We start from the raw sequence: 26,268 nt of genomic DNA on the forward strand, positions 1-26,268 counted from the left end.
AATCCAGGCCAAGGGCACCTGGCAAGCTTCCCAAACGTACAAACATTCTATACATGTTATTCCTGGAATTTTGGAGTTTTCCAAGTCCGTTTAGTAGCGGTTTATGGACTTGTCCTTTAGGAAACCGTCCAACCCCTTTTTAAACTCTGCTAAGCTAACCGCCTTCACCACTTTCTCCGGCAACGAATTCCAGAGTTTAATTACACGTTGGGTAAAGAAAACGTTTCTCCGATTTATTCTAAATTTACTACACTGTAGTTTCATCGCATGCCCCCTAGTCCTAGTATTTTTGGAAAGCGTGAACAGACGCTTCACATCCACTTCCAGTTTCGGGCCTTGCCTTTTAGCCTGTCTACTGCTCCATGTGCTTTTTTCCAAAGTGATGGTGGTATTCACAAGGAGAGCATCAAGGTTCACCCCCTCTCGTGCAAACTTGGAGTTCGAGAGTCACCAGGCCAGCAACCGATTGGCCCGGTTACAGTCCTTGGGCTGGGTGGTGAATCTTCCGAAGAGTCACCTTGTTCCGACCCAGATGCTGGAATACCTGGGGGTCCTTTGTGACACAATTCAGGGCCGAGTCTTTCTTCCGGACAGCAGGCAGCTCAAACGTCAGGCGCGAGTACACAACCTCTTGCATTTGTCGAGCCTGAGAGCATGGGATTACGTGCAGGTGTTGGGCTTGATGGCTGCCAGTTTGTAGGTGGTGCCGTGGGCACGGGCTCATATGTGTCCTTTGCAACACTCTGCTCAGCAGGTGGTCACCAGTGTTGCAGGAGTATCAGCAATGCCTCCCATGGTTACCCTGAGCTCGTCGGAGTAGGAGCTGGTGGCTTCGAGATTTCCCCCTATAGAAGGGGATGCCTTTGGCGTCTCCACCTAGGGTGCTAGTAGTTACTGATGCCAGCCCACTGCCTGCATCTGCAGGACCAGGGGTTATAGTCTCGATGACAGCTTCGCCCATCAACTGGCGCTTCGTACTGTGGTGAATGCTCTGAGGGCATTTCAAGATTTCTTGATGGGCAAGGTGATTCGTGTTCCCTTGAACAACATGACAGCGGTGGCTTACATCAATCAGCAGGGCGGCACCCAGAATCATGGTCTGGCCACCGAGGCGTGTTGCCTCATGGAGTGAGCCGAGGATCACATGCTTGCTCTGGCCACAGCTCATATCACAGGTCAGGTGGGCGTGCAAGTGGCAGATGAAGTTCAATGTTGCAAGTGCAAAGTGATGCATGTGGGTAAGAGGAACCCAAATTACAGCTATGTCATGCAAGGTTCCGCGTTAGGAGTTACGGACCTAGCAAGGGATCTGGGAGCCATCGTGGATAAGACGTTAAAAACTTCTGTTCAGTGTGCTGCGGTAGCTAAGAAAGCGCACAGAATGTTTAGTATTATTAGGAAAGGGATGGAAAACAAACACGAGGATATTATAATGCCATTGTATCGCTCCATGGAGCAACCGCACCTCGAGTATTATCTCCAAGCTGCATTGAGCCTGCCATGAGTGGGAAAGTGCGGGGTACAAATGTAACAAAAATAAATAAATAAATTCTGGTCGCCGCATCTCAAAAAACATATAAAGGAATTAGAAAAGGGGCAGAGAAGGGTGACGAAAATGATAAAGGGAATGGAATGACTTCCCTATGAGGAAAGGCTGAGAAGGTTAGGCCTCTTCAGCTTGGAGAAAAGGCAGCTGAGGGGTGATATGATAGAAGTCTACAAGATAATGAGCGGACAGATGTGAAGTGTTAGTTTACACTTTCAAATAACAAAACCAGGGGACACAACATGAAGCTAGAATATGGTAGATTTAAAACAAATAGGTGAAAGTTTTTCTTTACTCAGCGTGTAGTTAAACTCTGGCACTCGTTGCCGGAGAATGTAGTGACAGCAGCTGGCCTTACAGAATTTAAAGAGGGTTTGGACAGATGCCTGAGGGAAAAGTCCATTGTACATTATTAATTTTTTTTTTTTTTTTTTTTTGGGGGGGGGGGGGGGGGTTGCTGGGTTCTTAAAGCCTGGATTGGCCGCTGTCAGAGACAAGATGCTGGGCTTGATGGACCCTTGGTCTTTTCCCAGTAAGGCAGTGCTTATGTACTTATGTGATGTGCAGGCAGGTTTTTTGTTGACATCTCCTGGACCCAGCAGCATGGGAACTCTCCACAGCAGGTGTTTTGTCTGATCGGTCAGAAATGGGAAATACCAGAGGTGGATCTGATTGTGTCCCCTCTGAATGCCAAGGCGCCCACATTTAGTTGGCAGTTCGGGTCTGCTCTTTGTGTTTTCCCCCTTGGCCTCACAGAATCGGGCACTGCAGTGGTCGAGTTGTGCTAATTTCCCCGGACTGGATGAGGCGTCTTTGGTATGCGGATCTCGTGCGATTGCTAGTGGAAAAGCTTGCCCTGATCTCTTGCATCAGGGTCCCATCCAGATAGAGGATCCCTCCCGTTTTGGTCTTATGGCCTGGCTTGTGAACAGTCACATTTGAAAAACGGTTACTTTGACGCAGTGATTTTACTCCAAGCGCCTGATTCACATCGACCATGTATGCTCTCCTGTGGCAAACCTTTGAGGGCTGTTGTGCGGCTCACGCTTGCCATTGCAGTCGTCGATTCCTCAGCTGTTGCTCCTTTTGCAGGTCAGGCTTCAAAAGGGATTGGCTTACAGTGTGAATTTAACACCATAATAACTTGACATACCTGTAGGGTAGTGCAGCAAGAATTAATGACATCAGTGCCTGTTTTGAATACTGTAGGCTAAAGCACAGTATAGTACTCTAAGGTTAAGTTTACTGCATGAAACAAAAGGATTTTGTTTATATATATATATATATATATATATATATATATATACACTACCTTTGGGTCCAGAAGAAATCATACTGCACCTATGTCTAGGCAGGTTAAGTGATCTAATATATATCCTGACTGGCTGAGGTTACATGCACTAGAAGGTAATACAGGAAAATCGATCATGAACAATCATTGTAGTTATCCTGAAAACCTGATTGTGCTGGCAGTCCCTACAACCCCTTGGTAACCACTGCTGTAGAAGGTTGGGTGGTCTGAAACCAACATGTTTAAGCATAAAGACAAATGTTGCAAATTGATAGCTGCACGGTAAAAAAGAAGGTAGTGGCAGTAGGGAGAACACAGACCTGAAGTAATAGAAAGCAATGTCGGCTGCTGCATCATTTATTAATCTGTTATTGTGTTTGAGATTCGGTTGTCCAAAGGGAAAGACCTCTGGGGCAGGTGCTGTGTACCAAAACGCAGCCTGGGTCAGGGTCCACAAGTAAAGATGTGTCCCTATTTTGAAGGTGCTTTTTATTTGCTTTATCGGTTTGTATTTTGATCTTCTCTGTACAGTTTTAACATTTGAGTGAAAGATGGTACAGTATAAAGGATCTTGAAGCAGATGCATGAAAGTCCCCCGAACTATCCATCTTGGAGATCCCTTGGTAAAAGTTACCGTGTTGAAAATAGCGATTCCCAAAGGGAAGTGCATGCAAATGAGCTGCTCTAGGGGGAGAGGGAATTGGTAAGGATGGCTGCTCTGTGTATGCTCAGAATAGCCTCTGATAGCCAAGGCTTTCATACACACATACATATGTATGAAAGCTGTGGGTAGTTTTTTTTTTTTTTTAATGCAAAGCTGCCACAGCTGGCCAGAGGGAAAGGGGTGAGCTTTAATTTTTAAGCATTTTTCTAGCACAAAGTTGGCCAGGCACTACCCCACCCTCAACCTGCTGCCTTTCACAGTCAAAAGAACATGGAAGCTAGGCCGCTCCTACCCCGCAATATCACTATGGTCTCCTCTAGCCCTCTGCAAGGTCTGCCTAGGACAGGCAAGAGGATCCAGGCTCAAGACATTCCACCACCTACATTAAGAACTGGCTGCTACAGACCTCTGCTAAAATTTCCTCTGCTCAAGGTAGGTGGGCCTTTCTGTGCACTGCTCATAAAATGACTATCACTTGGAATGCACATTTAAATACCGATTGTCTCATTAGCATCAGTTTTTTTTTTTGTTAGCTGCCACCACAAACAACAACAAGCTTGCTGCACTGGCAAAAAAAAAAAAGCATGTTGCTAGTCAGGTAATTTTTTTTTTTTTGTGCATCTCCCCCCCCCCCCCTTGGCAAAACCACATGGTAATGGCAGCATTGCAAGGTATTTGAAGGACCCAGCCAAGATCCACAGCTGAATCTAGTAGAACAATGGCAAACCTTGATAATGGACCCTGTCAACTTGCTTGGAGAGTCTGAACTATTATGCCCAGATGTAAGTAAAATCAAACTATGAAATGTTAGTAGGCATTCATTAAGGGAAAGTTGTCAGCTACCTTTCAGATGGGTTATTTTTGCACAGGTCCCACTTTATGCAATGAAATTTACTTAACAATGTCCCCCCCCCCCCCCCCCTTCTGATAATTTTACCCTGAGTGGTTGTTGATGCAAAAGGAGCTTCTACCAAAGTACTGAGTCAAGGTGTAAAGATAACAGACTGTCGTGGTCTTAATTGCCTTTTGATTACATAACTAAATCATACACATTGAAGATATGCTGGGTAGATGACTTACTTTAATACACCTTGACTTGCATTTTCAGGCCCTTTGTAAAAGAAGCTAATCTTGGAACAGACTTTTTGTCAAGGAGGCAGAATTTGTATAGTGCTGTTTCCATTTCCACACAGAGAATACAATACCTAAACAGGAGGTGTAGGGAGCAGCAACAAGAAAAGGCAGCACCTAATTCTTTTATTTTGTAGCATTAGAGTTGTAGATAAGCAGTGGGGAACAAAGAAAGGGAAATTGAACTTGATATACCGCCTTTCTGTGGTATTTTGCAACTACATTCAAAGCGGTTTACATATACACAGGTACTTATTTTGTACCTGGGGCAATGGAGGGTTAAGTGACTTGCCCACAGTCACAAGGAGCTGCAGTGGTAATCAAACCCAGTTCCCCAGGATCAAAGTCCCCTACACTAACCACTAGGCTACTCCTCCACTCTGAGAGAGTAAGACAGCTACATGTGGGGAAGATTTAACATTAACACCCCAGGCCTTTCAGCCCTTACAATTGCCATTGTGCAGTAAAAGTAGCTAATACTAGGCTTTTCAGCATTCAACTAGACATTGTGTTGCTATTCTGTCAAAATATTTCACAGTTACTTTCCATGTGCGTAGATACAGCATCGCAACAGGAAAATAGAGTATAATGCTTCAGGTATAACAATGTAAATACATGAGAGAGGTTTGATAGTACAATACAACTTGCATCTTGTCAGTCTGGCCTTCCTCCTGGCTAGAACAATTCAGTACTGCCACAAAAGGCAAGAGAATTACAAGGTTTATAGCTCAGCTCCACCTGGGGCTACTACCTGAACAGCAGCTGTAGGACAGTTCCACTTAGTCAACTACCATTACTAAGATGGAAGTGTTTGCTGCTGAACACACTGGGCAGCTTTTTCAGGGGGCCAGTTTTAGACAGGTAAACAGGCCATGTGGAGGGGGGTGGGGGGAACCTGTACTCCAGTACAAGAGTCCCACTTTAGCAACATGTTATCGCCCATCATTATCAACAGTATGTTAACTCCCACTCTGGACAAAAAAAAAAAAAAAGTGGGACATTAGCTTCCCTTTCTTTTGCACTGCAGTGGTCAAATAGTCTTCTGTAAAACTCCTTAAGCTCAGACAATAAATTATGGAGAGAACAGAATAGAAATTATGAAACTACATGAATCTGGTAATAAGCTTTGATCAATGCTGTAGCACTAGGCAAGGTTTCTGCTCTGGTAGAGATAATTCCAACTTCTGCTACAGTACTCTGATTTTCTTAAGGCCTTCTTGTAGTTAGATCATAGAACAGTCCCACTTATTGAAACTACCACTGCTGTACACTTGAATATGAAATAATTACTTCATAACATTGCACTTGTTTAAAATATTCCTCTATATACAAGTTGCATATTTTACAGGTGTATCTTTGTACAATGGAGCACTTCACACTTAATTGCATTTTTATAAAAACGTGCCACCAGCTGTCCAGAAGCAAAACCAAGCACCTTGTATAAATAAAGGTGTATAAATGTGTTTCTAAGACAGGTAAGCGCATGTCTTTCCCTCCACATGTTTTGCTTAGGTATGGTGAATCTCATGCAGCATAAACTCGCGGGGTATGCTAGTTTCTGGCCCATACAGTTTAGAAGCTCTTCTTTCAAAAGCAGCCACCATCTTCTTCACAACTTCATCAAAAAATACAGCAGCAAGCTGCGAATGGAGAAGTGAACGAAACTCAAATGAAACCTGTCAACAAATGACAAAAATTTTTTTAATATTTTTAATCCAGCCATGCACTTTTTATATTTATAAATCATGCTTTTATTATAAGAAGGTACAACACTATACTCTGAAGGGGTTGTTTCAGAACAGGTTGAGAATTACAGGGAGCTTCATTTTGAAGAGCAACATAGGCCAACCACTTAACAACAAAATGGTGTTTACTATGAAGCAAGGATTAGTTTTGTAGAAGACTTTTAGGATAGCACCTACTACAGAAGCAAAATAGGCTATTAAAAATTGCATTAAATAAAAAAAAGTTTCCTTAGAAGCCAATAACAGAGCCTCCTTTTCATCCAGCTAGACCAGTTAAAACGTCCAAATGAGCTTGGCAAAACAACATGAAGGGTAAGGGTCCCAGGAGTCACACCTGTAAGCTCTTGGTCCTACCAAGCTGCCAGGGTCCTCCAAAATGACAGCTGCTGGTTAGGACCCCTAGGGCCTATCTATGAAGGAGGAGAGTAAAAGAGCATCCCCTATATCCCTTAGGCTGAACCACACCCATGTTTTGCTCCACCGGTTTGGACTGCTGTAGTAAGACTCAAGGAAAGGAAATTAACAGATAAGAAATTATAGCACATAGCCAACTTACCAAAAATAAAAATAGGAAGCTTGTACCCAACGTGTAATTAGACTCTGGAATTCGTTGCCGGAGAACGTGGTACGGGCGGTTAGCTTGACGGAGTTTAAAAAGGGGTTAGATAGATTCCTAAAGGACAAGTCCATAGACCGCTACTAAATGGACTTGGAAAAATTCCGCATTTTTAGGTATAACTTGTCTGGAATGTTTTTACGTTTGGGGAGCGTGCCAGGTGCCCTTGACCTGGATTGGCCACTGTCGGTGACAGGATGCTGGGCTAGATGGACCTTTGGTCTTTCCCAGTATGGCACTACTTATGTACTTATGTACTTATGAAGCAGTGGACGAGGACAGAGTGCTAGTTTTGGTGGCCTAGTTCCACCACCTTTTCAGAACTTGATCATAACAACAGTATTTGGGGAGCTATCTACATACAGATACTCAAATGCATCTCAGACGGTAGGTCCTATTTCTGCACAGATCTTGCTTTAAAGCAGATCTTTCCAGTATCATCTTTTTCTCCATAGTGACAATTCACATGAAAATAATTTATCCCCTCTCGTTTCTGCATTGCAGAGGAGAGATGTACAGCATCCAAGTCTGAGAAGAACTAGTGAATATGTTAGCAATTCTATGCTCATAGAAGCCTTTTTATTATGTGACTAACTATCTACCATGTTTCATACTATATGCAATTGTATCCTTAAAAAGCAACTATTTTCCACAGCTGCTGCAGGACATGGCTTCACAGCTCACTGCCTACTGTACTGGCATATGAGCAAGTACAGCTACATGGTTCATTTGAAGTAAATAGCCACGTGTTGGTCCAGTGATCTGACAGTATGGAGGCCAGCATTCCATTCATTTTCTGTAAAGGACCCACACAAGAGTTAAGACTGGAACCACCCCTTTGCTGGATTTAATAAGCATCCTGTTTGAAGAAGTTTTCAGCTATGGAATCAAAATTCTTAACAGAGCTGAATTTCTTATGATTCTCTGGTCCCTCCCTACTAGCATGGAGGTAGTTGCCAATCAAGTGACACACTTCTGAACACAATAGAATATGAATATCATCTAGGGATATGTTGACTGGGGCCCCTGCAAGCAGCACTATCACCTCTCTATTTTGGATTAATAAGCACCTGCAGGACCTATTGATGATGTTCAGTGGATGGCCTTAATACCTCAGGAAGGGAGGACTGCTTATTTTTATCGACTCAAGTTCTGTTCAGGATGTTTTTGCAACTTAAGAACATTGGTAATGGTTGTTTTGATTTTATTTGGCATGTTTATACTGTACTCCTGTTAGTTATGATAGGCAGAATAAATGCCTTAAAATAAAGGGTTCAACTTGCCATTGCCAGTAAAGCATGAGGAGAACATTTTTCCTTAAAGGGGAGAGGTTGAAGCGGCAGCAGCAACGGTAAGAAAGTAGACAGGGTTAAGACTACATCTATGTATGAAAACTTTATGAAAATTAAACAATAGTAGAAGTGTAAAACAATAAATATTGCTGCAACCTGACCTACAACTCCACTAAAAGGACAACAACTATTACTTGCAAAGAATAGAAAAATGATTTTGTAAATTTATGATTACAGTAGCAGTACTTTGAATTTTAGGGACTGCCATCACCCTCCTAGTCAATTCTGAATCCTGCACAGTAGATACCAGTGCAGGTTACACAACTCTAGCCACCTTCATTTGCTATGTAAAAATATAAGGGGCCAGTCCCTAGGAGGGAGCATGGGTAAGTAGCAGCATGTATGCTTAAGAACCAGTTCCATTCCAGGAGCAGGAAAACATGGAAAGAAAATGTGCCTCTTCTGCAATCCTAATTGAATTTTTGGGAACACAAGTTATCCTTCTCTGTGAAAGATGCATTAGTAAATGTGCACAAGTTAATCGATATGTATTACACAATTAGGATACAGCCACTGTCTGGCTAGTGCTGGTACCACAGATGAGAGAGGTTATTTTCCCCTACTTTCAGCTATCTCCTCACAGCTGAATTACTCACCTTTCTAAATTTGAGCTCAAAGCAAGTTACAATCAGGTATGATATACTGTAAGCCTTCTGGGACAGGCTGTTTTTCCAGATATCCACATTAAATATATACATGAGATAGATTTGGATGCAACAGAGGCAGTTTACACAGGTTTCTCTCATGAATATTCATTATGGATATCCTGAAAACCTGACTGGCGCCAGGGCACTTGAGAAACACTGCTTTACGGCAGTGTTTTATACAGGTAGCTAAGGCAACAGGAAAAGAAAAGTTGCTCAACATCTCAAGTGACATGAGAGAAACAAGATCTGAACCTTGATCTTTTAGTTCCCAGCCCATCACATATTTGTACGCATGCAATGAAGACTGAAGATTGTTACAGAAGGCAGATAAAGGATAAAAGGGTAATGGATTTGATATACTGCCTTTCTATGACCACTGCTCAATTTTACAAGGCCATTCCAAGTCATTCAGACTAAAGGGGGGGGGGGGGGGGGGGATGATCTTTCTGTCAGATAAAACAAAAGCTGAACTGAGTGATGGGAATGTCCTCAAAACAGATGCTACAGATACGACGACAGCAAAAAAGTTTAGACTGAGTGGAGAAAGCCAGCTATTCTCCCCCCCCCCACCGAGGTCAGTATACCAATGTGTGTCAAACTTTGTCTGCACTTTTGTAAACAGCGTACTCTATTTTGCTATGGGGACTTCAATGCAAATAAGCCCAGCAGTAAGAACAGAATGTAGAAAATAAAAATTCAATCATTGATCTACTGAGATTTAGTTCAGGTTTTGCAAGCATAAAACTACACATGAAAGGTAACATTTATTCATACCTGTTAGTTTCTTTTCCTTGAGTCCTGCTAGACCACTCTAGATCAATAGACTATGGAGGTAGAGATACAGAAGTCTTCCAGTAACATCACCAGTATACGGGTTGGTGCAGTCTGGAGCTCTGCTTTAAGAGTTGTTCCATCTTCCTATCAGGCGTATCACAGCCAATGCACCTTCAACCAGGATTGTCATCTTGGCCACTGCAATGACCAAGCATCACCATTGGGTGCTGGAGAAACATGCCATGCTCCTCCTGTGGCAGCAGATAAAGTCTGCCCAGAATTTGTTTACTCCATAGGACCCCTGCCCCCTAGTGCTTCTGAAGATTCTGCCAGGACCATCTGCCACTTAGGTGGTTTCTTGAGACCCTCGAAAATAGGGTCCTAGTATGAGGAATCCGCCTGAGCCTCTGAAGAGATCCAAAGGGTTATGGCCATTGAATCTATAAGGTGGATAGGTTCTTTTGCACCTATATAACTGGACAATCAAGAATCCTCTTCTTCATCCAGCGACAGATCCCCTGGCTCTGGGAAGGCCTTATTGCATGAGGAGCTCTCAAAACCATCTTCCCCTAACCCCAACAAATCCTCTAGTTAGGATCCTGATGGAAGAACCACCCGATGCAGGTATGAAGAGTTACTGTGCCACCAGTCATTTAGGACCATGGGCCAGGGCCCCTAAGTATCTGAAAATCCCACACACTGAGTAACCCTTGTATGGCCACTAGCTGAGCTCCACTGTTTGGGGAGATTCTCCTCTCCAAAGTCACCTTGAAACACTCGGTAACAGGTGTAAGCCATTTTGGTCCTAAGCCCCCCCCCCCCCCCTCCCAAGGGCTCCAAGAGGGGTCCCTGCCATCGAAACTCCCTGCAGCACACTACTGAGATAGGAAGGAGAACAAATGGCTGCAGTTCCCACCAAAACAAGTGGTGCATCCTTCTGCACTGCTACTTTCCGTGAAGAGCTTTTCAACATCTATTCTGCCATCTCCCCCTCCCTCCCAAGAACTTTATTTCCATAACAAATAAAGGAATAAAGTTGAAAAGCTCAATTTCCTCTCCCCCCCCCTAGCTTCAGGGGGTACTGGAGGGGGAGTGGCATACTTCTCCACCAGCAGAGGAACTGTGGAGCCCAGCATCAGCATGCCACACTAAGCACAGGCCTGTGGACTCTGAATCAGAGGATCCAAAAAACTCTCCGGGCTCAACCAAGGCAAGGAACATTGGCCAAGGGAATCAACCACAAAAAAAAAATGCAAGTCATGCACTACACCCCACCAAAAATCTGGTCTGAACAGCAAAAACCTACTGCACCAGTCCAATCTTCACCATCTGAGAGTTCTGGGCTGCACCTGCCCTTATACTTGTGATGTCACTAGAAGAGTTCAGCATCTCTACCTCCATCTGCTGGCAGGGGCTTATAATCCACTGGTCTAGCCAAACAAAAGCTATTTTTCTTATTTGTGAAGTAAATAGTCAAACTGTGCACACTATCCCATTTAATGGGCACTATTTGCTCTTTTAGTGGGCACAAAAATGGCCTTTCAACTGTTATAGTGGTATGTATCACTTTAAAAAGTGTTGTAGGCGGTATAGAAACTCCTGTTCATAGCAAACAGCTGGAAAGATGTTTATAGATCTGGAGAGTGGAGCCACAGGTGAGGTGACTGAGTTTGCAGATGACGCAGGGCTGTTTGGATCTGTCAAGGCACATGTGGACTGTGGAGGATTGCTGAAGGACCTTGGCAGATTGGAGGACTGAGCATCCAGGTGGCGGATGGGGTTTTTGTATGGACGGATGCAGAGTGGTGCACATTGGGAAGAATGGACCAGGTCATGGTTGTCTGGTGCTGGGGTCCATCTTGGGAGTCAGCACTCAGGAGGGGGATCTGGGTGTCATTGTGGACAGTGCGCTGGGGTCTTCTGCCCAGTGTTTGGCGGTGGCCGGAGGAGCGGGCAGGATGCTAAGGATTGCTGGGATGGGGGTGCAGAATGGGACCAAGAGTATTGTAGTGCCTCTGTGTCATTCCATGGTGTGGTCTCGCCTTGGGTGTTGTGTTCAATTCTGGTTGCCGTGTCTTGGGGAAGGTGTGGTAGAGTTGGGGGGGGGGGGGGGAGTTCGGGGAGGAGCGGCCAGGGAGGTGGAGGGGATGATATGTTGGTGGTCTATAGGGTCCCTGCGTGGTGTGGAACGGGTATAGGCAAGTTGATTTTTCACTCTTTCAAAAAGTACAAAGACCTTAAGCTGTGGAACTCATTGCTGGAAGATGTGGTAACAGCAGTCAGTGTACAGCATATCTGGGTTAAAAAAAAAAAAAAGGTTTTGAAAGGTTCCTGGAGGAAAAGTTCATAGTCTGTTATTGAGAAGGACATGGGGGAAGCCACTGCTTGCCCTGGGATTGGTAACATGGAATGGTACTACTAATTGGTTTTCTGCCAGATACTTGTGACCTGGATTGGCCACTGTTAGAAGCTGGATACTGGGCTAGATAGACCATTGGTCTGACCCAGTATGGCTATTCTTCTGTAAGACCACAGAATTGGTTACAGCAGACCGAGTCTGATGTGCCAATGGGCTTATCAGACACAGTGGTTGCATTATAAAGAACAAAAGCCTTTTCAAAACTCCAAATGCAATTCAGCCTCTTGTTATATGCATCATATTCTTAAGAAATGCTACATTTCAGACACACTTCTTTAAAACACCAATGATGCTAAATCAGTCAAATGAAAATACAAATTTTACTTTCTTCATTCTTTAAAAACCCTCTTTAAGAAGCTTTTTAAAGCCAGGAACATGCTCTATGCCACAGTCTTTATATAACCCCACCCCACCCCCATGAAAGATGCCCTGCTATGCGACACTGCCTGTGCTCGCTCACCTCCTTTCCAGGCTGTGAGCTTTGAATATTCTCCGTCTTGTCTACAGGAACTGTATGGCTCCCATCTAAGAGCTGAAAAGATGCCCATTCTGCTGTGTCCTGTGCGTCTTCTCTTGGCTGGGGACCAGTTTCATTGTGCTAACTTTCCAATGAAGAATTAGACTTTTTTTTTTTTTTTTTTTAAGCATTACACTTACTGAAAAGTCCAAAGTGCATGTTCTAGGGTACCCTGGGATTCCTGGGCTGAAACGCCAAACAGTTTCCAGGTGATTAAACAACTTCCCATCCGTGCAAGATGCCTGGAATATAATTTTAAAAGTGATATGTACGATATGTAATTGCCAACTATGTTTAAAACAAAAACTAACATTTTACTCCTTCGCTACTGTCCATTCTGTTGGCACAACAGGTCACATTTTACATTTAAAAAATAAAATGGAAAATTCAGGTACTTAACATCTTAAACCATCATCACCACCAATGTCATTGTAGATATGATCTACATCTGCACACTGATTAAAAAATTTAACTGTGTGATTAATCAAATAAAGCGACCCCTAACATTTGCTCCTGTACAGTGCAAAATAGAAAGCAGATGTAAATTCTCAAAATTGAGAAATTTCAATTACTAAACTGAAATAAAATAATTTTTTCTTATTTTTGTTGTCCGATTGAATTTTTTAAAAATCTTGTTCCCTGTTTCTGGTTCTGCTTCTCTTCTCCCTTCCCTCCTCTCCAAAGGGCACCATTTCATCCTCCCTTCCTTTGCCCTCGTCCCAATGGGCACCACATCCCTTCTTTATTTGTTCCAACCCGTATTTTGGGTACTGGCATCTCTGCCTGCCTCCTCCCCTTCAATCTACATCTCTCTTGTTCCTCCCACAGATCCAGGCATCTCTGCTTACCTCCCTATCCCCCCCACCCCGAACCTACCTTTACAGACAGCAGTGCTAAATACATACTGCTTCTCTCTAGCCTGGAACCCTCCCTCAGTAGTGTCCCAATTGCAGGTAACAAGAAGTTTGTCAAATAAGGCAGGGCACTACAGAAGAAGGGCTCCAGGTTAGAGAGAAGCAGCTTGTCTTTATTACTGTTAACTGTAAAGGCAAGTTTGGAGAGGTGAGGGAGAGGGAGAATGAGATGCCGGAAGGAGAAAACAGCTCCCAGACCAAAATTTAAACAGTAATGCTAGAAAAACTGGAAGTTCTGTTTTAGATTTTCATAATTTATAGCAATGTTTTTGCTTTTTTAAAGTTATTTTAGAATTTTGGTAGCTATAAAAGCTTTGCTTTCATGGTTTTGCATCCCACCAGCCTCTTCCTATCAGTTTCTTCCTCACCCCTTTCAGCTACCTCCCCCTCCCTTGCTGGGCACATATGTGCAGTGCAACAGAAAAGGGGAGGAGGACCTAGGCTCTTGAACAGTTAAGTCATCCATGAAGAAAAATGTGTGAACAGAGCAATAAGTTTCAAGCAGACAAGGTGGTTGAGAGAATCATGGGCACCAGTATTCAGCTGATTGCTATTTTCCCCACAAGGAGTATTTTACCTTTTAAAAACAAACCCTGTATCCCCTTGATTATTCATTCCACTGTTAAATTCCAGAGTCCCTTTATTAATTCAAATTGCAATTTGATATTAAATTCTAGTTTGTAACAAGCCTGAACTGCTTTGGATAGCTTCTCAAAAATGGGAGTTACTAGCAGTTAACTGAAGTGCTGTGCTCACCCTCAGCCTAAAGGCATTCTGGCCCCGATGCGCAAAACTCCAACGCTGTTCCGAATAGCCCACCACTGAAACAGCACAGAACAACAATGTCCTAATGCTAAATACCAATGAGATACAAATATAGGCACGCTCATAGTGTTGAGCATTAGAGAGGTTGGCAAAAGGATTATGCTTTGGTGCAGGAAGACTGTGCTTACAGCATGCATAGAAGAGTTCCGTAGTAAGCTCGTCTCCTGCGCACATGTACTTGGTAAAACCCGAACATGAAGCACACATTAGCGTCTGTTTTCTGCGGCCTAAATATAAGCTTTGTTTTGGGGTTTGTTTTTTTGCTAGCTTGGACACTTACATTTAGACACAGGAAACAGACATCAATGTGTGCTGGCCTGATGATTAAACTTGAATTCTCAACCAGGTCACCTCCACCTCTCCTTAGTCCATTCTCTCAACCCTCCAACCCCTGCCTCCTTTCTGAAATCACCGAAGAGGAAACTATACATCTTATTTCCTCCTCGAAACTAACTACATGTTCTTCTGATCCTATTCCCACCCATCTACTTAACACTCTCTCTCCTACATTCATTCCCTTTTATCTGTCATATCTCCTCAATCTTTCACTATCCACTGCGACTGTTCCTGATGCCTTCAAACATGCCGTAATCACACCACTCCTTAAAAAAACCTTCATTGGACCCTACCTGTCCTTCCAACTATCGGCCCATCTCCCTCCTCCCTTTCCTATCCAAGATACTTCAACGTGCTGTTCACCGCCATTGCCTTGACTTTCTTTCATCTCAAGCTATTCTTGATCCACTTCAATCTGGCTTTCGCCCCCTTCATTCAACTGAAACAGCACTTGCTAAAGTCTCTAATGATCTGTTTCTGGCCAGATCCAAAGATCTCTATTCTATCCTCCTCCTTCTCAATCTATCTGCTGCTTTTGACACTGTTGATCACCGCCTACTCCTTGATACGCTGTCCTCACTTGGATTTCAGGGCTCTGTTCTTTCCTGGTTTTCTTCTCATCTCTCCCAGCGTACCTTTAGTGTATACTCTAGTGGATCCTCCTCTACTTCTATCCCACTGTCAGTTGGGATAGTTGGTGTACCTCAGGGATCTGTCCTGGGACCTCTTCTGTTCTCCATCTATACTTCTTCTCTTGGTACTCTGATCTCATCCCATGGTTTTCAGTATCATCTTTATGCTGATGACTCCCAGATCTACCTCTCCACACCAGAAATCTCAGCCGAAACCCAGGCCAAAGTTTCAGCCTGCCTGTCTGACATTGCTGCCTGGATGTCTCAGCACCATCTGAAACTAAACATGACCAAGACTGAGCTTCTTATCTTTCCCCCTAAATCAACCTCTCCTCCTCCCCCATTCTCTATTTCTGTGGATAACACATCTTTCATGTCTCATCAGCTCGTAACCTTGGGGTCATCTTCGACTCCTCCCTCTCCTTCTCTGCACATATTCAGCTGACTGCTAAAACCTGTCATTTCTTTCTCTATAATATCAGCAAAATTCGCCCTTTCCTTTCTGAGCACACTACCAGAACCCTCATCCACGCTCTTATCACCTCTCGCTTAAACTATTGCAACTTGCTTCTCACAGGTCTCCCACTTAGCCATCTCTCTCCTCTTCATCTGTTCAAAATTCTGCTGCACGACTAATATTCCACCAGTGTCGTTATGCTCATATTAGCCCTCTCCTCAAGTCACTTCACTGGCTTCCTATCTGTTTCCGCATACAGTTCAAACTCCTCTTATTGACCTATAAGTGCATTCACTCTGCAGCTCCTCAGTACCTCTCCACTTTCATCTCTCCCTACATTCCTCCCCGGGAACTCCATTCACTGGGTAAATCTCTCTTATCTGCACCCTTCTCCTCCACTGCTAACTCCAGACTCCATTCCTTTTATCTTGCTGCACCATATGCCTGGAACAGACTTCCTGAGCCGGTACGTCAAGCTCCATCTCTGGCAGTCTTCAAATCTAAGCTAAAAGCCCACCTTTTTGATGCTGCTTTTAACTCCTAACCCTTATTCACTTGTTCAGAACCCTTATTTTATCATCCTCACTTTAATATTCCCTTATCTCTTGTTTGTCTGTCCTAATTAGATTGTAAGCTCTGTCGAGCTTCAAGTTCAAGTGTACAGCGCTGCGTACGTCTAGTAACGATTTAGAAATGATTAGTAGTATGTTTCTCACAACCAGTGCTTAGGGCTTGCACTGGCTTCCTTTTGCTTCCAAAAACAATCAAAACTGGCAGATTTTGCAGAAAGAATCATGAGAAAGCATGAGAATAATGAGAAATTGGAGGAAGTGACGTCAGCGGAGCTAATGTCAGCTTAACCGCTGAGCTCCGATTCACCCGAGAGCAAAAATTCGTATTTCCCCCTCCCTCTCACGGCGAATTTGATTGCTAATAGCTGCGGAACACGGCGACAGGATAGCGCACGGAAAGGCATGCAGAGGAGCGGAGGTGCAGTAAATCTCTCTCAATTTGCCTTCGACGGTGGAGTGCAGAAAAAAACCAAAATGGCGGCGGAAACTGAACATCACCCTGCTACACAGGAATCGGATGGCGAGCTGTTTCCTTCACAAGACCAAATGGACCGTTTGGGGGAATTGATGCCGGAGCTGCATTGAGTGGCTACAAGAGATCCGCTCGGACCTGAATGCGGTTCGCGCCGAATTGGCTACTTTGGGTGCCAACCTGAGAGGAGAAATAGCGGAGGTGGGCCAAAGAGTGGATGAGGTTGAAAATCGAATGTCGGACCAATCGGAGGCCCTACAATCACTTGATATGCAGGTATCAGATGTCAGACTGGGTCAGCAGCAAATAAATGACAAACTGGAGGACTTGGAAAATAGAAGCAGACGCTGCAATCTACGGTTCCGGGGCCTACCGGAAACGCCGGAATACCAAGATGCTGAGACTGTGATCCAAAAAATAGCGGCGGGGCAGATGGAGGACATTAGACTGGAAAGAGCACACAGGGCGCTAGGCCCGCCCCGGCAGAACATACCCAAGGACATCATAGCCTGCTTTAAGGACTATAAGGTGAAAGAGAAAGTCCTACAAGCGGCTCGCCAGAGGTCTGATTTTAAGTGGGACTCCTATCATATAGAGGTATATCAGGACCTGGCAGCGGCGACATTAAAGAGAAGAGCAGAGCTAAAACCAGTGACAGCCAAGTTGCGAGAGATGGGCCTTCGCTATAGATGGCGACATCCATTTGCGCCGGTGTTTTACAAGGATGGCAGGATGCATCAGATCCGGTCGGTGGCAGAAGCGCGAAAGGTGGTCCCGGAGGAGGTCCCCTTGGAGACTCCGGTATCGAGCGACAAAAGTGGTCACCCGAGAGCATCGACTACCAACCCAAAATGGCAGAGTGGGTCGTAAGAGACTGCAGCGCCAGCAATCAACGGGACGACTGCCATGAAACTCCAGATGGAAGAAGCAATCTAATTGAAAAGTGAGGTGGAATCTACAGCTTTCCAGTATGTTGAGACAGTTCAGAAACATATCTACTACTTAACATTTCTAGAGCGCTACTAGGGTTACGTAGCGCTCTACAAAATAAACCAAGAAGGACGGTCCCTGCTCAAAGGAGCTTACAATCTAAAGAACGAAATGTCAAGTTGGGGCAGTCTAGCTTTCCTGGGTAGAGTTGTAGAGGTTAATTGCCGAAAGCGACGTTGAAGAGGTTGCTTTAAGCAGAGATTTGAAGATGGGCAGGGAGGGGGCCTGGCGTATGGGCTCGGGGAGTTTGTTCCACGCGTGGGGTGAGGAGAGGCAGAAAGGGCGGAGCCTGGAGTTGGCGGTGGTGAAGGATACTGAAAGGAGGGATTTGTCTTGAGAGCGGAGGTTACGGGTAGGAACGTAAGGGGAGATAAGGGTTGAGAGGTAGGGAGGGGCTGCAGATCGAGTACATTTGTAGGTTAGTAGCAGAAGCTTGAATTGAATGCGGTACCTGATCGGAAGCCAATGAAGTGACTTGAGGAGAGGGGTGATATGAGTGTATCGGTTCTGGCGGAATATAAGACGTGCAGCAGAGTTCTGAACGGACTGAAGGGGGGATAGGTGGCTAAGTGGGAGACCAGTGAGGAGTAGGTTGCAGTAGTCAATGCGAGAGGTAACGAGAGAGTGGATGAGAGTACGGGTGGTGTGCTCAGAGAGGAAAGGGCGGATTTTGCTAATGTTGTAGAGGAAGAAGCGACAGGTCTTGGCTATCTGCTGGATATGCGCCGAGAAGGAGAGGGAGGAGTCGAAGATGACACCGAGGTTGCGGGCAGATGAGACGGGGACGATGAGGGTGTTATCAACCGAAATAGAGAGTGGAGGTAGAGGAGAAGTGGGTTTGGGTGGGAAGACATGGGAAGTTCGGTCTTGGCCATGTTCAGTTTCAGGTGGCGGTTGGACATCCAGGCAGCAATGTCGGATAAGCAGGCCGATACTTTGGCCTGGGTTTCCGCAGTGATGTCAGGTGTGGAGAGATAAAGCTGGGTGTCGTCAGCATAAAGATGATACTGGAAGCCATGAGACGAGATCAGGGAGCCCAGGGAAGAGGTGTAGAAAGAGAAAAGAAGGGGTCCAAGGACAGAACCCTGAGGGACTCCGACAGAGAGCGGTATAGGGGTGGAGGAAGAACCATGAGAATGTACTCTGAAGGTACGATGGGAGAGATAGGAGAAGAACCAGGAGAGGACAGAGCCCTGGAATCCAAAAGAGGACAGTGTGTCAAGAAGTAAGTTGTGATTGACAGTGTCAAAAGCGGCGGATAGGTCAAGGAGAATGAGGATGGAGTAATGACCTTTGGATTTGGCGAGGAACAGGTCATTACAGACTTTGGATAGTGCCGTTTCTGTCGAGTGAAGTGGGCGAAAGCCAGATTGAAACGGATCGAGGATGGTATGAGAGGCGAGAAAATCAGTGCAACGGCTGTGAATGGCGCGTTCAAGTATTTTGGAGAGGAAGGGTAGGAGGGAGATGGGGCGGTAGTTGGAGGGACAGGTGGGGTCAAGTGAAGGTTTTTTGAGGAGAGGTGTGACAACAGCATGCTTGAAGGTGTCAGGGACAGTAGCGGTGGAGAGAGAGAGGTTGAGGATATGACAGATGGGGGGGGGGGGTGATAGTAGGAGAGATGGTGATAAGTAAGTTGGTGGGAATGGGGTCTGAAAAACAGGTGGTGCATTTTGAGGAGGAGAGAAGATGGGCGGTTTCCTCTTCGGTGATATCAGGAAAAGAGGAGAATGAGGCCTGGGTTGATTGGTTGAGGGAGTGGGTGATAGGATGGAGAGGAGGAGAAGGTTTAGTGGTGAATTCGAGGTTGATCTTCTGGACCTTGTCGCGGAAGTAATCCGCTAGTGATTGAGGAGAGAGTGAGGGGGGGGGGGGTGGGAGCGGAGGGCACTTTGTGGAGGGAGTTGAGGGTGGCGAAGAGACGACGAGGGTTAGAGCTGAGAGAATTAGTCAAATGAGTGTAGTAGTCCTGTTTGGCGAGGAATAGGGAGGACTGGAAGGAGGATAGCATGAATTTGTAGTGAATGAAGTCAGTATGGGTGCGAGATTTCCTCCATAGGCGTTCAACCGATCGGGAGCAGGAGCAAAGGTAACGGGTGCAAGGGTTAAGCCAGGGCTGGGGATTAGTGCGCCTTGTGGGACGGGAAACAGATGGTGCTAGGGTGTCTAGGGCGGAGGAGAGAGTGGCATTGTAATTGGAAACAGCCTTGTCAACAGACTCGGAGGACGTGATAGACGGGAGGAGATCAGAGATAGTAGCGGATAAGGTGGGGGGTCAACATCCTGGAGGTTCCGGTTAGTGTTGGGCGGGACTGAGGGGGAGGGTGATGAAGTGTAAATGTGATCAGGTGATGGTCAGAAATGGGGAGAGCAGAGACGCAAAGATTAGAAGGCGAGCAGGTAGAAGAGAGGACGAGATCAAGACAGTGACCAGATTTGTGAGTAGGGGTGGTGGAGCTCAGTTGGAGGTTGAAGGAGGTGGTGAGGGTGAGGAATTGAGAAGCGTACGAGTCGGATGAGTTATCAGTGTGTATGTTGAAGTCACCAAGAATGAGGGATGGGGATGAGGGCTCAAGAAAAACGGAGAGCCAGGCATCAAAGTCAGTAAGGAAGGAAGGGATGGACTTATCAGGGGGGCGGTAGATGACTGCAACTTGGAGTGGTAGCGGGTAGAATAGACGGATGGAATGGACTTCAAAGGATGAGAAGCAGTGAGACTGTGGTAGGAGGAGGGGTTGAAAACTGCAGGAGGGCGAAAGTAGTAGGCCAACACCGCCACCGCGGCTAGCTGTGCGGGGCGAATGGGAGAAAAGGTATCCTCCGTGGCAGAGGGCTGCGACTGAGGCAGAGTCGTCAGGAGTGAGCCAGGTTTTGGTTAGGGCGAGCAGATGGAGGGAATGAGAGATGAAGAGATCATGGGTGAAGGTAAGTTTGTTGCAGATTGAGTGGGCATTCCACAGGGCACACGAGAAGGGGAGGGAGGAAGGGGGGAGGAGGGGAATGGAGAGGAGATTGGAGAAATCGCGGGAACGTTTGCATAGATGATACGAGGACGAGGACATGTGTGGAGGACCTGGGTTGGGATTGATGTCTCCCGCGGATAGCAGGAGAAGGAGCAAGAGAGAGCGGAGAAGGGTGGGGGAGGTAGGGCGCCGAAGGCGGGATGTGCTGAGGAGGAATGGGGAAGGGTTGATGGCAGGAAGGAGGTGTTGGAGGTTGAGAGCTAGGAAAGAGGAGGAGGACAGTAGGGATGGTGAGGTGATGGAGGATAGGGGTAGGTAGGGTATTGTAGTAGTGAGCAGGATGGGGGGGATGGGTAGTGAGTTCGTGTGGTATAGCGCGGAGGGAGGGGGAAGAGATTGGAGAGGGATAGGGCGAGGAATAGAATGTGAATGGGGGCCATAGGTAGTGAGAGAGAGGTAGGGAGTGAGTGAGCAGGCAAGTTGGACAAGCTGGAACAAGCTTGATCAGGCAGGCTGGGATAAGTTCGATCAAGCGGGCTGGAACAGCTGGGGCAGGCAGCAGGCAGGGGGAAGCTGATCAGGCGGGCTGGAACAAGCTGGTGAAGATGGACTGGAACGGGCAGGAGAAGCTGGATCTGGTGGGGTGGAGCAAGCTGGTGCGGATGGACTGGAAGCTGGATCAGGCGGGCTGGAACAAGCTGGTGCAGATGGACAATGGTTGCTGGGTGTTATGTTTGAGAGGGATGAGGGTTGTATGATTAGAGTTTAATAGAAGGGAGGTCAAGTGTACCCCCTTATGGAGCTGGTAAAGGGCAGAAGAACTGTGTAGCAGATAATGAAGGAGGCAGAAGGGTGAATTGAGAGAACTTCCTTCCAGAATAGCACCTACGGTTTAAAGTCATGGTGCTTATGTGGATTGGGGAGGGAAGGGGCGAAACAATGGTAGATAAAGGGGAGGATAGGGGGATAATGTGAGGAATGGCCTGGTCGATAGACAACCTGTAAATATACATGATGGCCCTTAATTGTGTGACTCTGAATGTAAGAGGTCTTAATAGTCCTCAAAAGCGTAAGCAGATGTTCAGAGAAATGTTACGTATGAAGGCAGATGTTCTGTTCATCCAGGAGACGCACTTGAAACGCGAGCATGAACGGTTAGTGGGGCATAAGAAATACCCCATGGTGTATTACGCCTCCAATAGAGAGAGGAAGAAAAGCAAAGGGGTGTTAATAGCGGTATCTGGTGCGTACCAATGGATCATACAGGAAACGATAAGAGATCCTGAAGGGAGATATTTAATGTTGGTGGCCTCATTATATAATGTACAGTATACTTTGATTTGTGTGTACGCTCCCAATGAAGACCAAAAAGGTTTTATAGCAGAACTGGAAACGGTAATCCAGAAAAAAGCTAAAGGGCTTCTCTTGATAGGAGGCGACTTTAATATAACATTGATCCCAAAACCAGATAACTCGGGAAGCACAGCGGGATATGCCCAGAAAGATAGGGGAGCACTAAGAAGTTGGATGGCACGGGAGGGGTTAGTGGATATTTGGCGAGAGTTGCATGGGACAGAGAGAGATTACACGTACTATTCACCCAAACATAAATCCTACTCCAGAATTGACTATTGGTTGGGCGATGGAGCCATAAAGGGTAAAATATTACAATCCGAGATTGAGCCGTGCCCTTGGACCGATCATTGTATGGTGAGGTTAGTAGTGACTATAAATGGGGAACGAAAGAGACGCAGAAACTGGCGTATGAATGAGGCTCTCCTATTAGACCCTAAAAATATGGGAGAGATTGAAAAAAGCTTAGAGGAATACATTAAGTTAAATGATACAGGGGAGGTCCACCCGGTGAACGTCTGGGAGGGAATGAAGGCAGTGATAAGAGGTCAACTAATTGCCTTGCAGGCACATTTAAACAAAGAAAAAAAAGATAAGGAAGATAAATTAAGGGGGCAATTGGATTGGCTAGAAAGAGAACACAAGGCTAACCCCACAAACGATCAACGAGAGAGGGAAATACATCAGATAAGAGGGCAGCTCAATGAGATGCAGTTAGCGGAGATAGCGCTGCAATTGCAGGCAGTGCTACAAGAACATTTCGAGTTTGGCAATAAAGCCAGCAGGATGCTTGCCCATAAGCTTAAAAACGTGAACAGCGTAATTATATAACTGCAATACGACACTCGAAGGGCGACTTGCTTACTACATCTGAGCAGATACACGAAGCTTTTTGGAATTTTATAGTCAATTATACAAAGAGGAGAGGGTTGCCACAAGGGAGGAAATAGAGAATTACATTGGGGGGATAGACCTACAGAGAGTATCGGAGGAGGTCAGAGATAGAATATCATCAGAAATAACATTAGAGGAGATAGAGGATGTTATATCCGACCTCCCTAATCATAAGGCCCCAGGTCCTGATGGGTTTCCGGTGAGGTTCTATAAGATATATAAGATATATAAGAAATGGCTGGCCCCTCTGCTATTGAAAGTGCTTACCTCTTTTGATGAAGGAATTAAACTGCCCTATTCTTGGAGACTAGCGGAAGTAGTATTAATACTGAAGCCAGGGTAGGACCCGCAGCAATGCGGGTCGTATAGGCCAATATCGCTCTTAAATACTGATTACAAGATTTTTAAGAAAATTCTGGAGCGAAGGCTGAGGGGGGTGATGCCACGATTAATACATACAGATCAAACTGGGTTCATTGAAGGACGACAGGGTACAGATAACATTCGATGCCTGATGCATGTTATACAGCAGGTGGGGGATGAGACAGAACCAGTTCTCCTGCTTTCAGTAGACGCAGAGAAGGCTTTTGACCGGGTGGACTGGTCCTTTTTGCTTACAGTGGTGAAACGGACGGGTATGGGGGATAGATTCTATAGATGGATTCAGTTGTTGTATACTGCACCCATGGCCACCCTAAAGATTAATGGGATGCAGTCCAGACCGGTCTGGCTCTTTAGGGGAACAAGACAGGGGTGTGCCCTATCCCCCCTGCTGTTTGCACTGAGCATAGAGCTCCTAGCGCGAAAATTTAGAGAACATGAGGGAATCAAGGGAGTAGTTAGGGGCCAACAAGAACATAAGCTTATGCTCTGCTGACGACATACTGCTGACTCTCTCGCACCCAACTAAATCGTTGCAAGCGGTGATGGAGGTGATAACACAATTAGGCGTATGTCTGGTTTCAAGATTAATATAGCAAAATCGGAAATCCTCAATCTGACTGCATCTCAGGGAGAGGTCCAGGAGATAAGAGAGAGATATCCCTTTGTATGGGCCCCTAGATCTATTAAATAGTTGGGAGTTCAGATTACACCTAGAGTTGAGCAGCTGCATCAGGCTAACTACCCAAGCAAAGTTAAAGAGCTCTTTCAAGAACTGGACAGATGGGAGGGATTAACGGTGTCATGGACAGGCAGAATTAACGCGATAAAGATGATAATATTACCTAAGCTATTGTACCTCTTTGCGGCCCTTCCGGTACCGATACCGCGTTCCTTTTTCCAACAACTCCATAGGAGAGTCTTTGCCTATATATGGAGAAAGAGGCCCCCAAGGGTTCGTAGAGGGGTGATGCACCAGACACCAAAAGGTAGGGGGTATGGGGGTCCCGGATTTCCATCTCTATTACCAAGCGGCCCAACTTAAAGTCCTAGCCGACTGGACACCGAATACCACTAAGAAGTGGCTGCACTGGGAAAGGGCATGGATGGGCACTCGCTATATAGGGAACATACTATGGAAACCGAAAGCAACAGTTTTGGCAAAGGCAAGGAGACTTCCTATGGGGCTCTCTCATTTGCTTAACACCTGGCTCCAAATAAGAACAAAAGTGTTCCCTGAGCGAGTGTATTACTTGCAAATGGCCATATGTGGTGCCCCGGGCTTTCCCCTGGGGGAGGAGGAACACACTTATCGGATGTGAGCTAACAAGGGGTTGTATATGCTGGGACAGATCTGGGAAGACGGGGAGGTAAAGGGATTTGAAACAGTGAGAGAGGAATATGACCTGGAGGACAAAGACCTAGTTTACTACCATTGCTTGAGGAACTTTCTTAATAAGAGGGCACGCGAAGAACTGGAGCTGGCTGAGACGGGGTTAGAGAGGGCGATGAGAGGAGGAGGGGGAAAGGGAAGTATTTCACGCATATATAAAGCGCTATTGCTTCTGACCTCACCACAGGATCATTATGTGGCTAGATGGGAAAACACTCTCCATAAAAATTTCCTACAGAGTGGTGGGCTAACAGTTTTAGGTTCTTGCTGAAATCCTCGATCACCCAGCCCTTAGTTGAAAATGGTTATAAGATATTATATAGATGGTATTATACACCTGACAGGCTCCATAGGATATAAGCTAATGTCTCAGAATTCTGTTGGAGAGAATGTGGTGAAAAAGGGAAGATAATGCACATTTGGTGGGAATGTCCCATGGTGCAAATATACTGGGATAAGATTGTGGCGGTGATTAATATGCTAGGAAAGGGGGTATATACACAACAGATAGAATATTGTCTGTTACATGTGCGGCCTAAAGGGTGTAGGGTACAGAAGCATAAATTGGTGATCCACATCTTAGCGGCAGCTAAAATGCAACTGGCCCGAGCATGGAGACAAGTGGAGCTGCCTTCTATGCAAAAAATAGGATATAAAGTCGACTATATTTATCAGATGTCTAAACTGACCGCAATGAGGAAAGGCCTGACTCAAATATTCCAGAAAATATGGGAGCCATATGAACAAAAAAGAGATCTATTGTGGCTACCATCTAGGGAGGGAGGGAGGGAGGGTGATGAGGGTAGGGGGAGGAAAGCTTAAGGGGGAGGGGGGAAGTGACCTGTTATAAGTTAATGTGGCGTTATTTTTTGCAGCGGTAAGGCAGTTTTGTTTCGGGCGCATTGGGGAGGAATACAAAATGTCCTCTAACACGAGCTTGACTACATTAGCATGCTACTTGCACTGTTCATCTGCACACACGTTTGTTCCCGCCCTCCAGGCCTCTAATGACCACATTTACTTTTAAGCATCATTTTATTTTTTTAAGTTCATCATTCTCAGCAGTGAACTTATTAATAGACACAGGAAAGTAATGTCTTTAGTGCAGTATGGGACAGGAAATGTTCCCAGACTTGTGGTAAACAGAGAGCAGCTGGAGATTTATACTAAACGTTTGGGGTATTTTTGTTTGTTTGTTTTTTTAGATAGGATGAGAAGGAAGAGAAAGGGCATGTACGCTTCCAAAGGGAAAAAAATAGCCCAGACAGTCGAACAAGGATTTGAGTTACTTTGATAAAACTAGTGAGGTAATTAAATTTGCCAATGTCACAAAGTTATTCAAAGTTGTTAAATCGTAATAGGATTGTGAAAAATTGCAAGAGGA

General features: G+C 45.5%; 1 protein-coding gene across 1 annotated transcript in view; it reads right to left on the bottom strand.

The window, feature by feature from the left end:
• Positions 1 to 4,943: 4,943 nt before the first annotated feature.
• Positions 4,944 to 26,268, bottom strand: part of COQ10B (coenzyme Q10B) — an 89,944-nt gene continuing 68,619 nt past the window's right edge. Inside the window, exons 4-5 of the mRNA XM_030209868.1 lie at positions 12,843 to 12,944; positions 4,944 to 6,308 (exon numbers count right to left, since the gene is read on the bottom strand). Of these exons, the coding sequence (XP_030065728.1) occupies positions 6,141 to 6,308; positions 12,843 to 12,944 (270 nt within the window). The 3' untranslated portion in view covers positions 4,944 to 6,140. The remainder of the gene's footprint in view (positions 6,309 to 12,842; positions 12,945 to 26,268) is intronic.

This window comes from Microcaecilia unicolor, chromosome 7 (assembly GCF_901765095.1).
Source record: "Microcaecilia unicolor chromosome 7, aMicUni1.1, whole genome shotgun sequence".
NCBI lineage: Eukaryota > Metazoa > Chordata > Amphibia > Gymnophiona > Siphonopidae > Microcaecilia > Microcaecilia unicolor.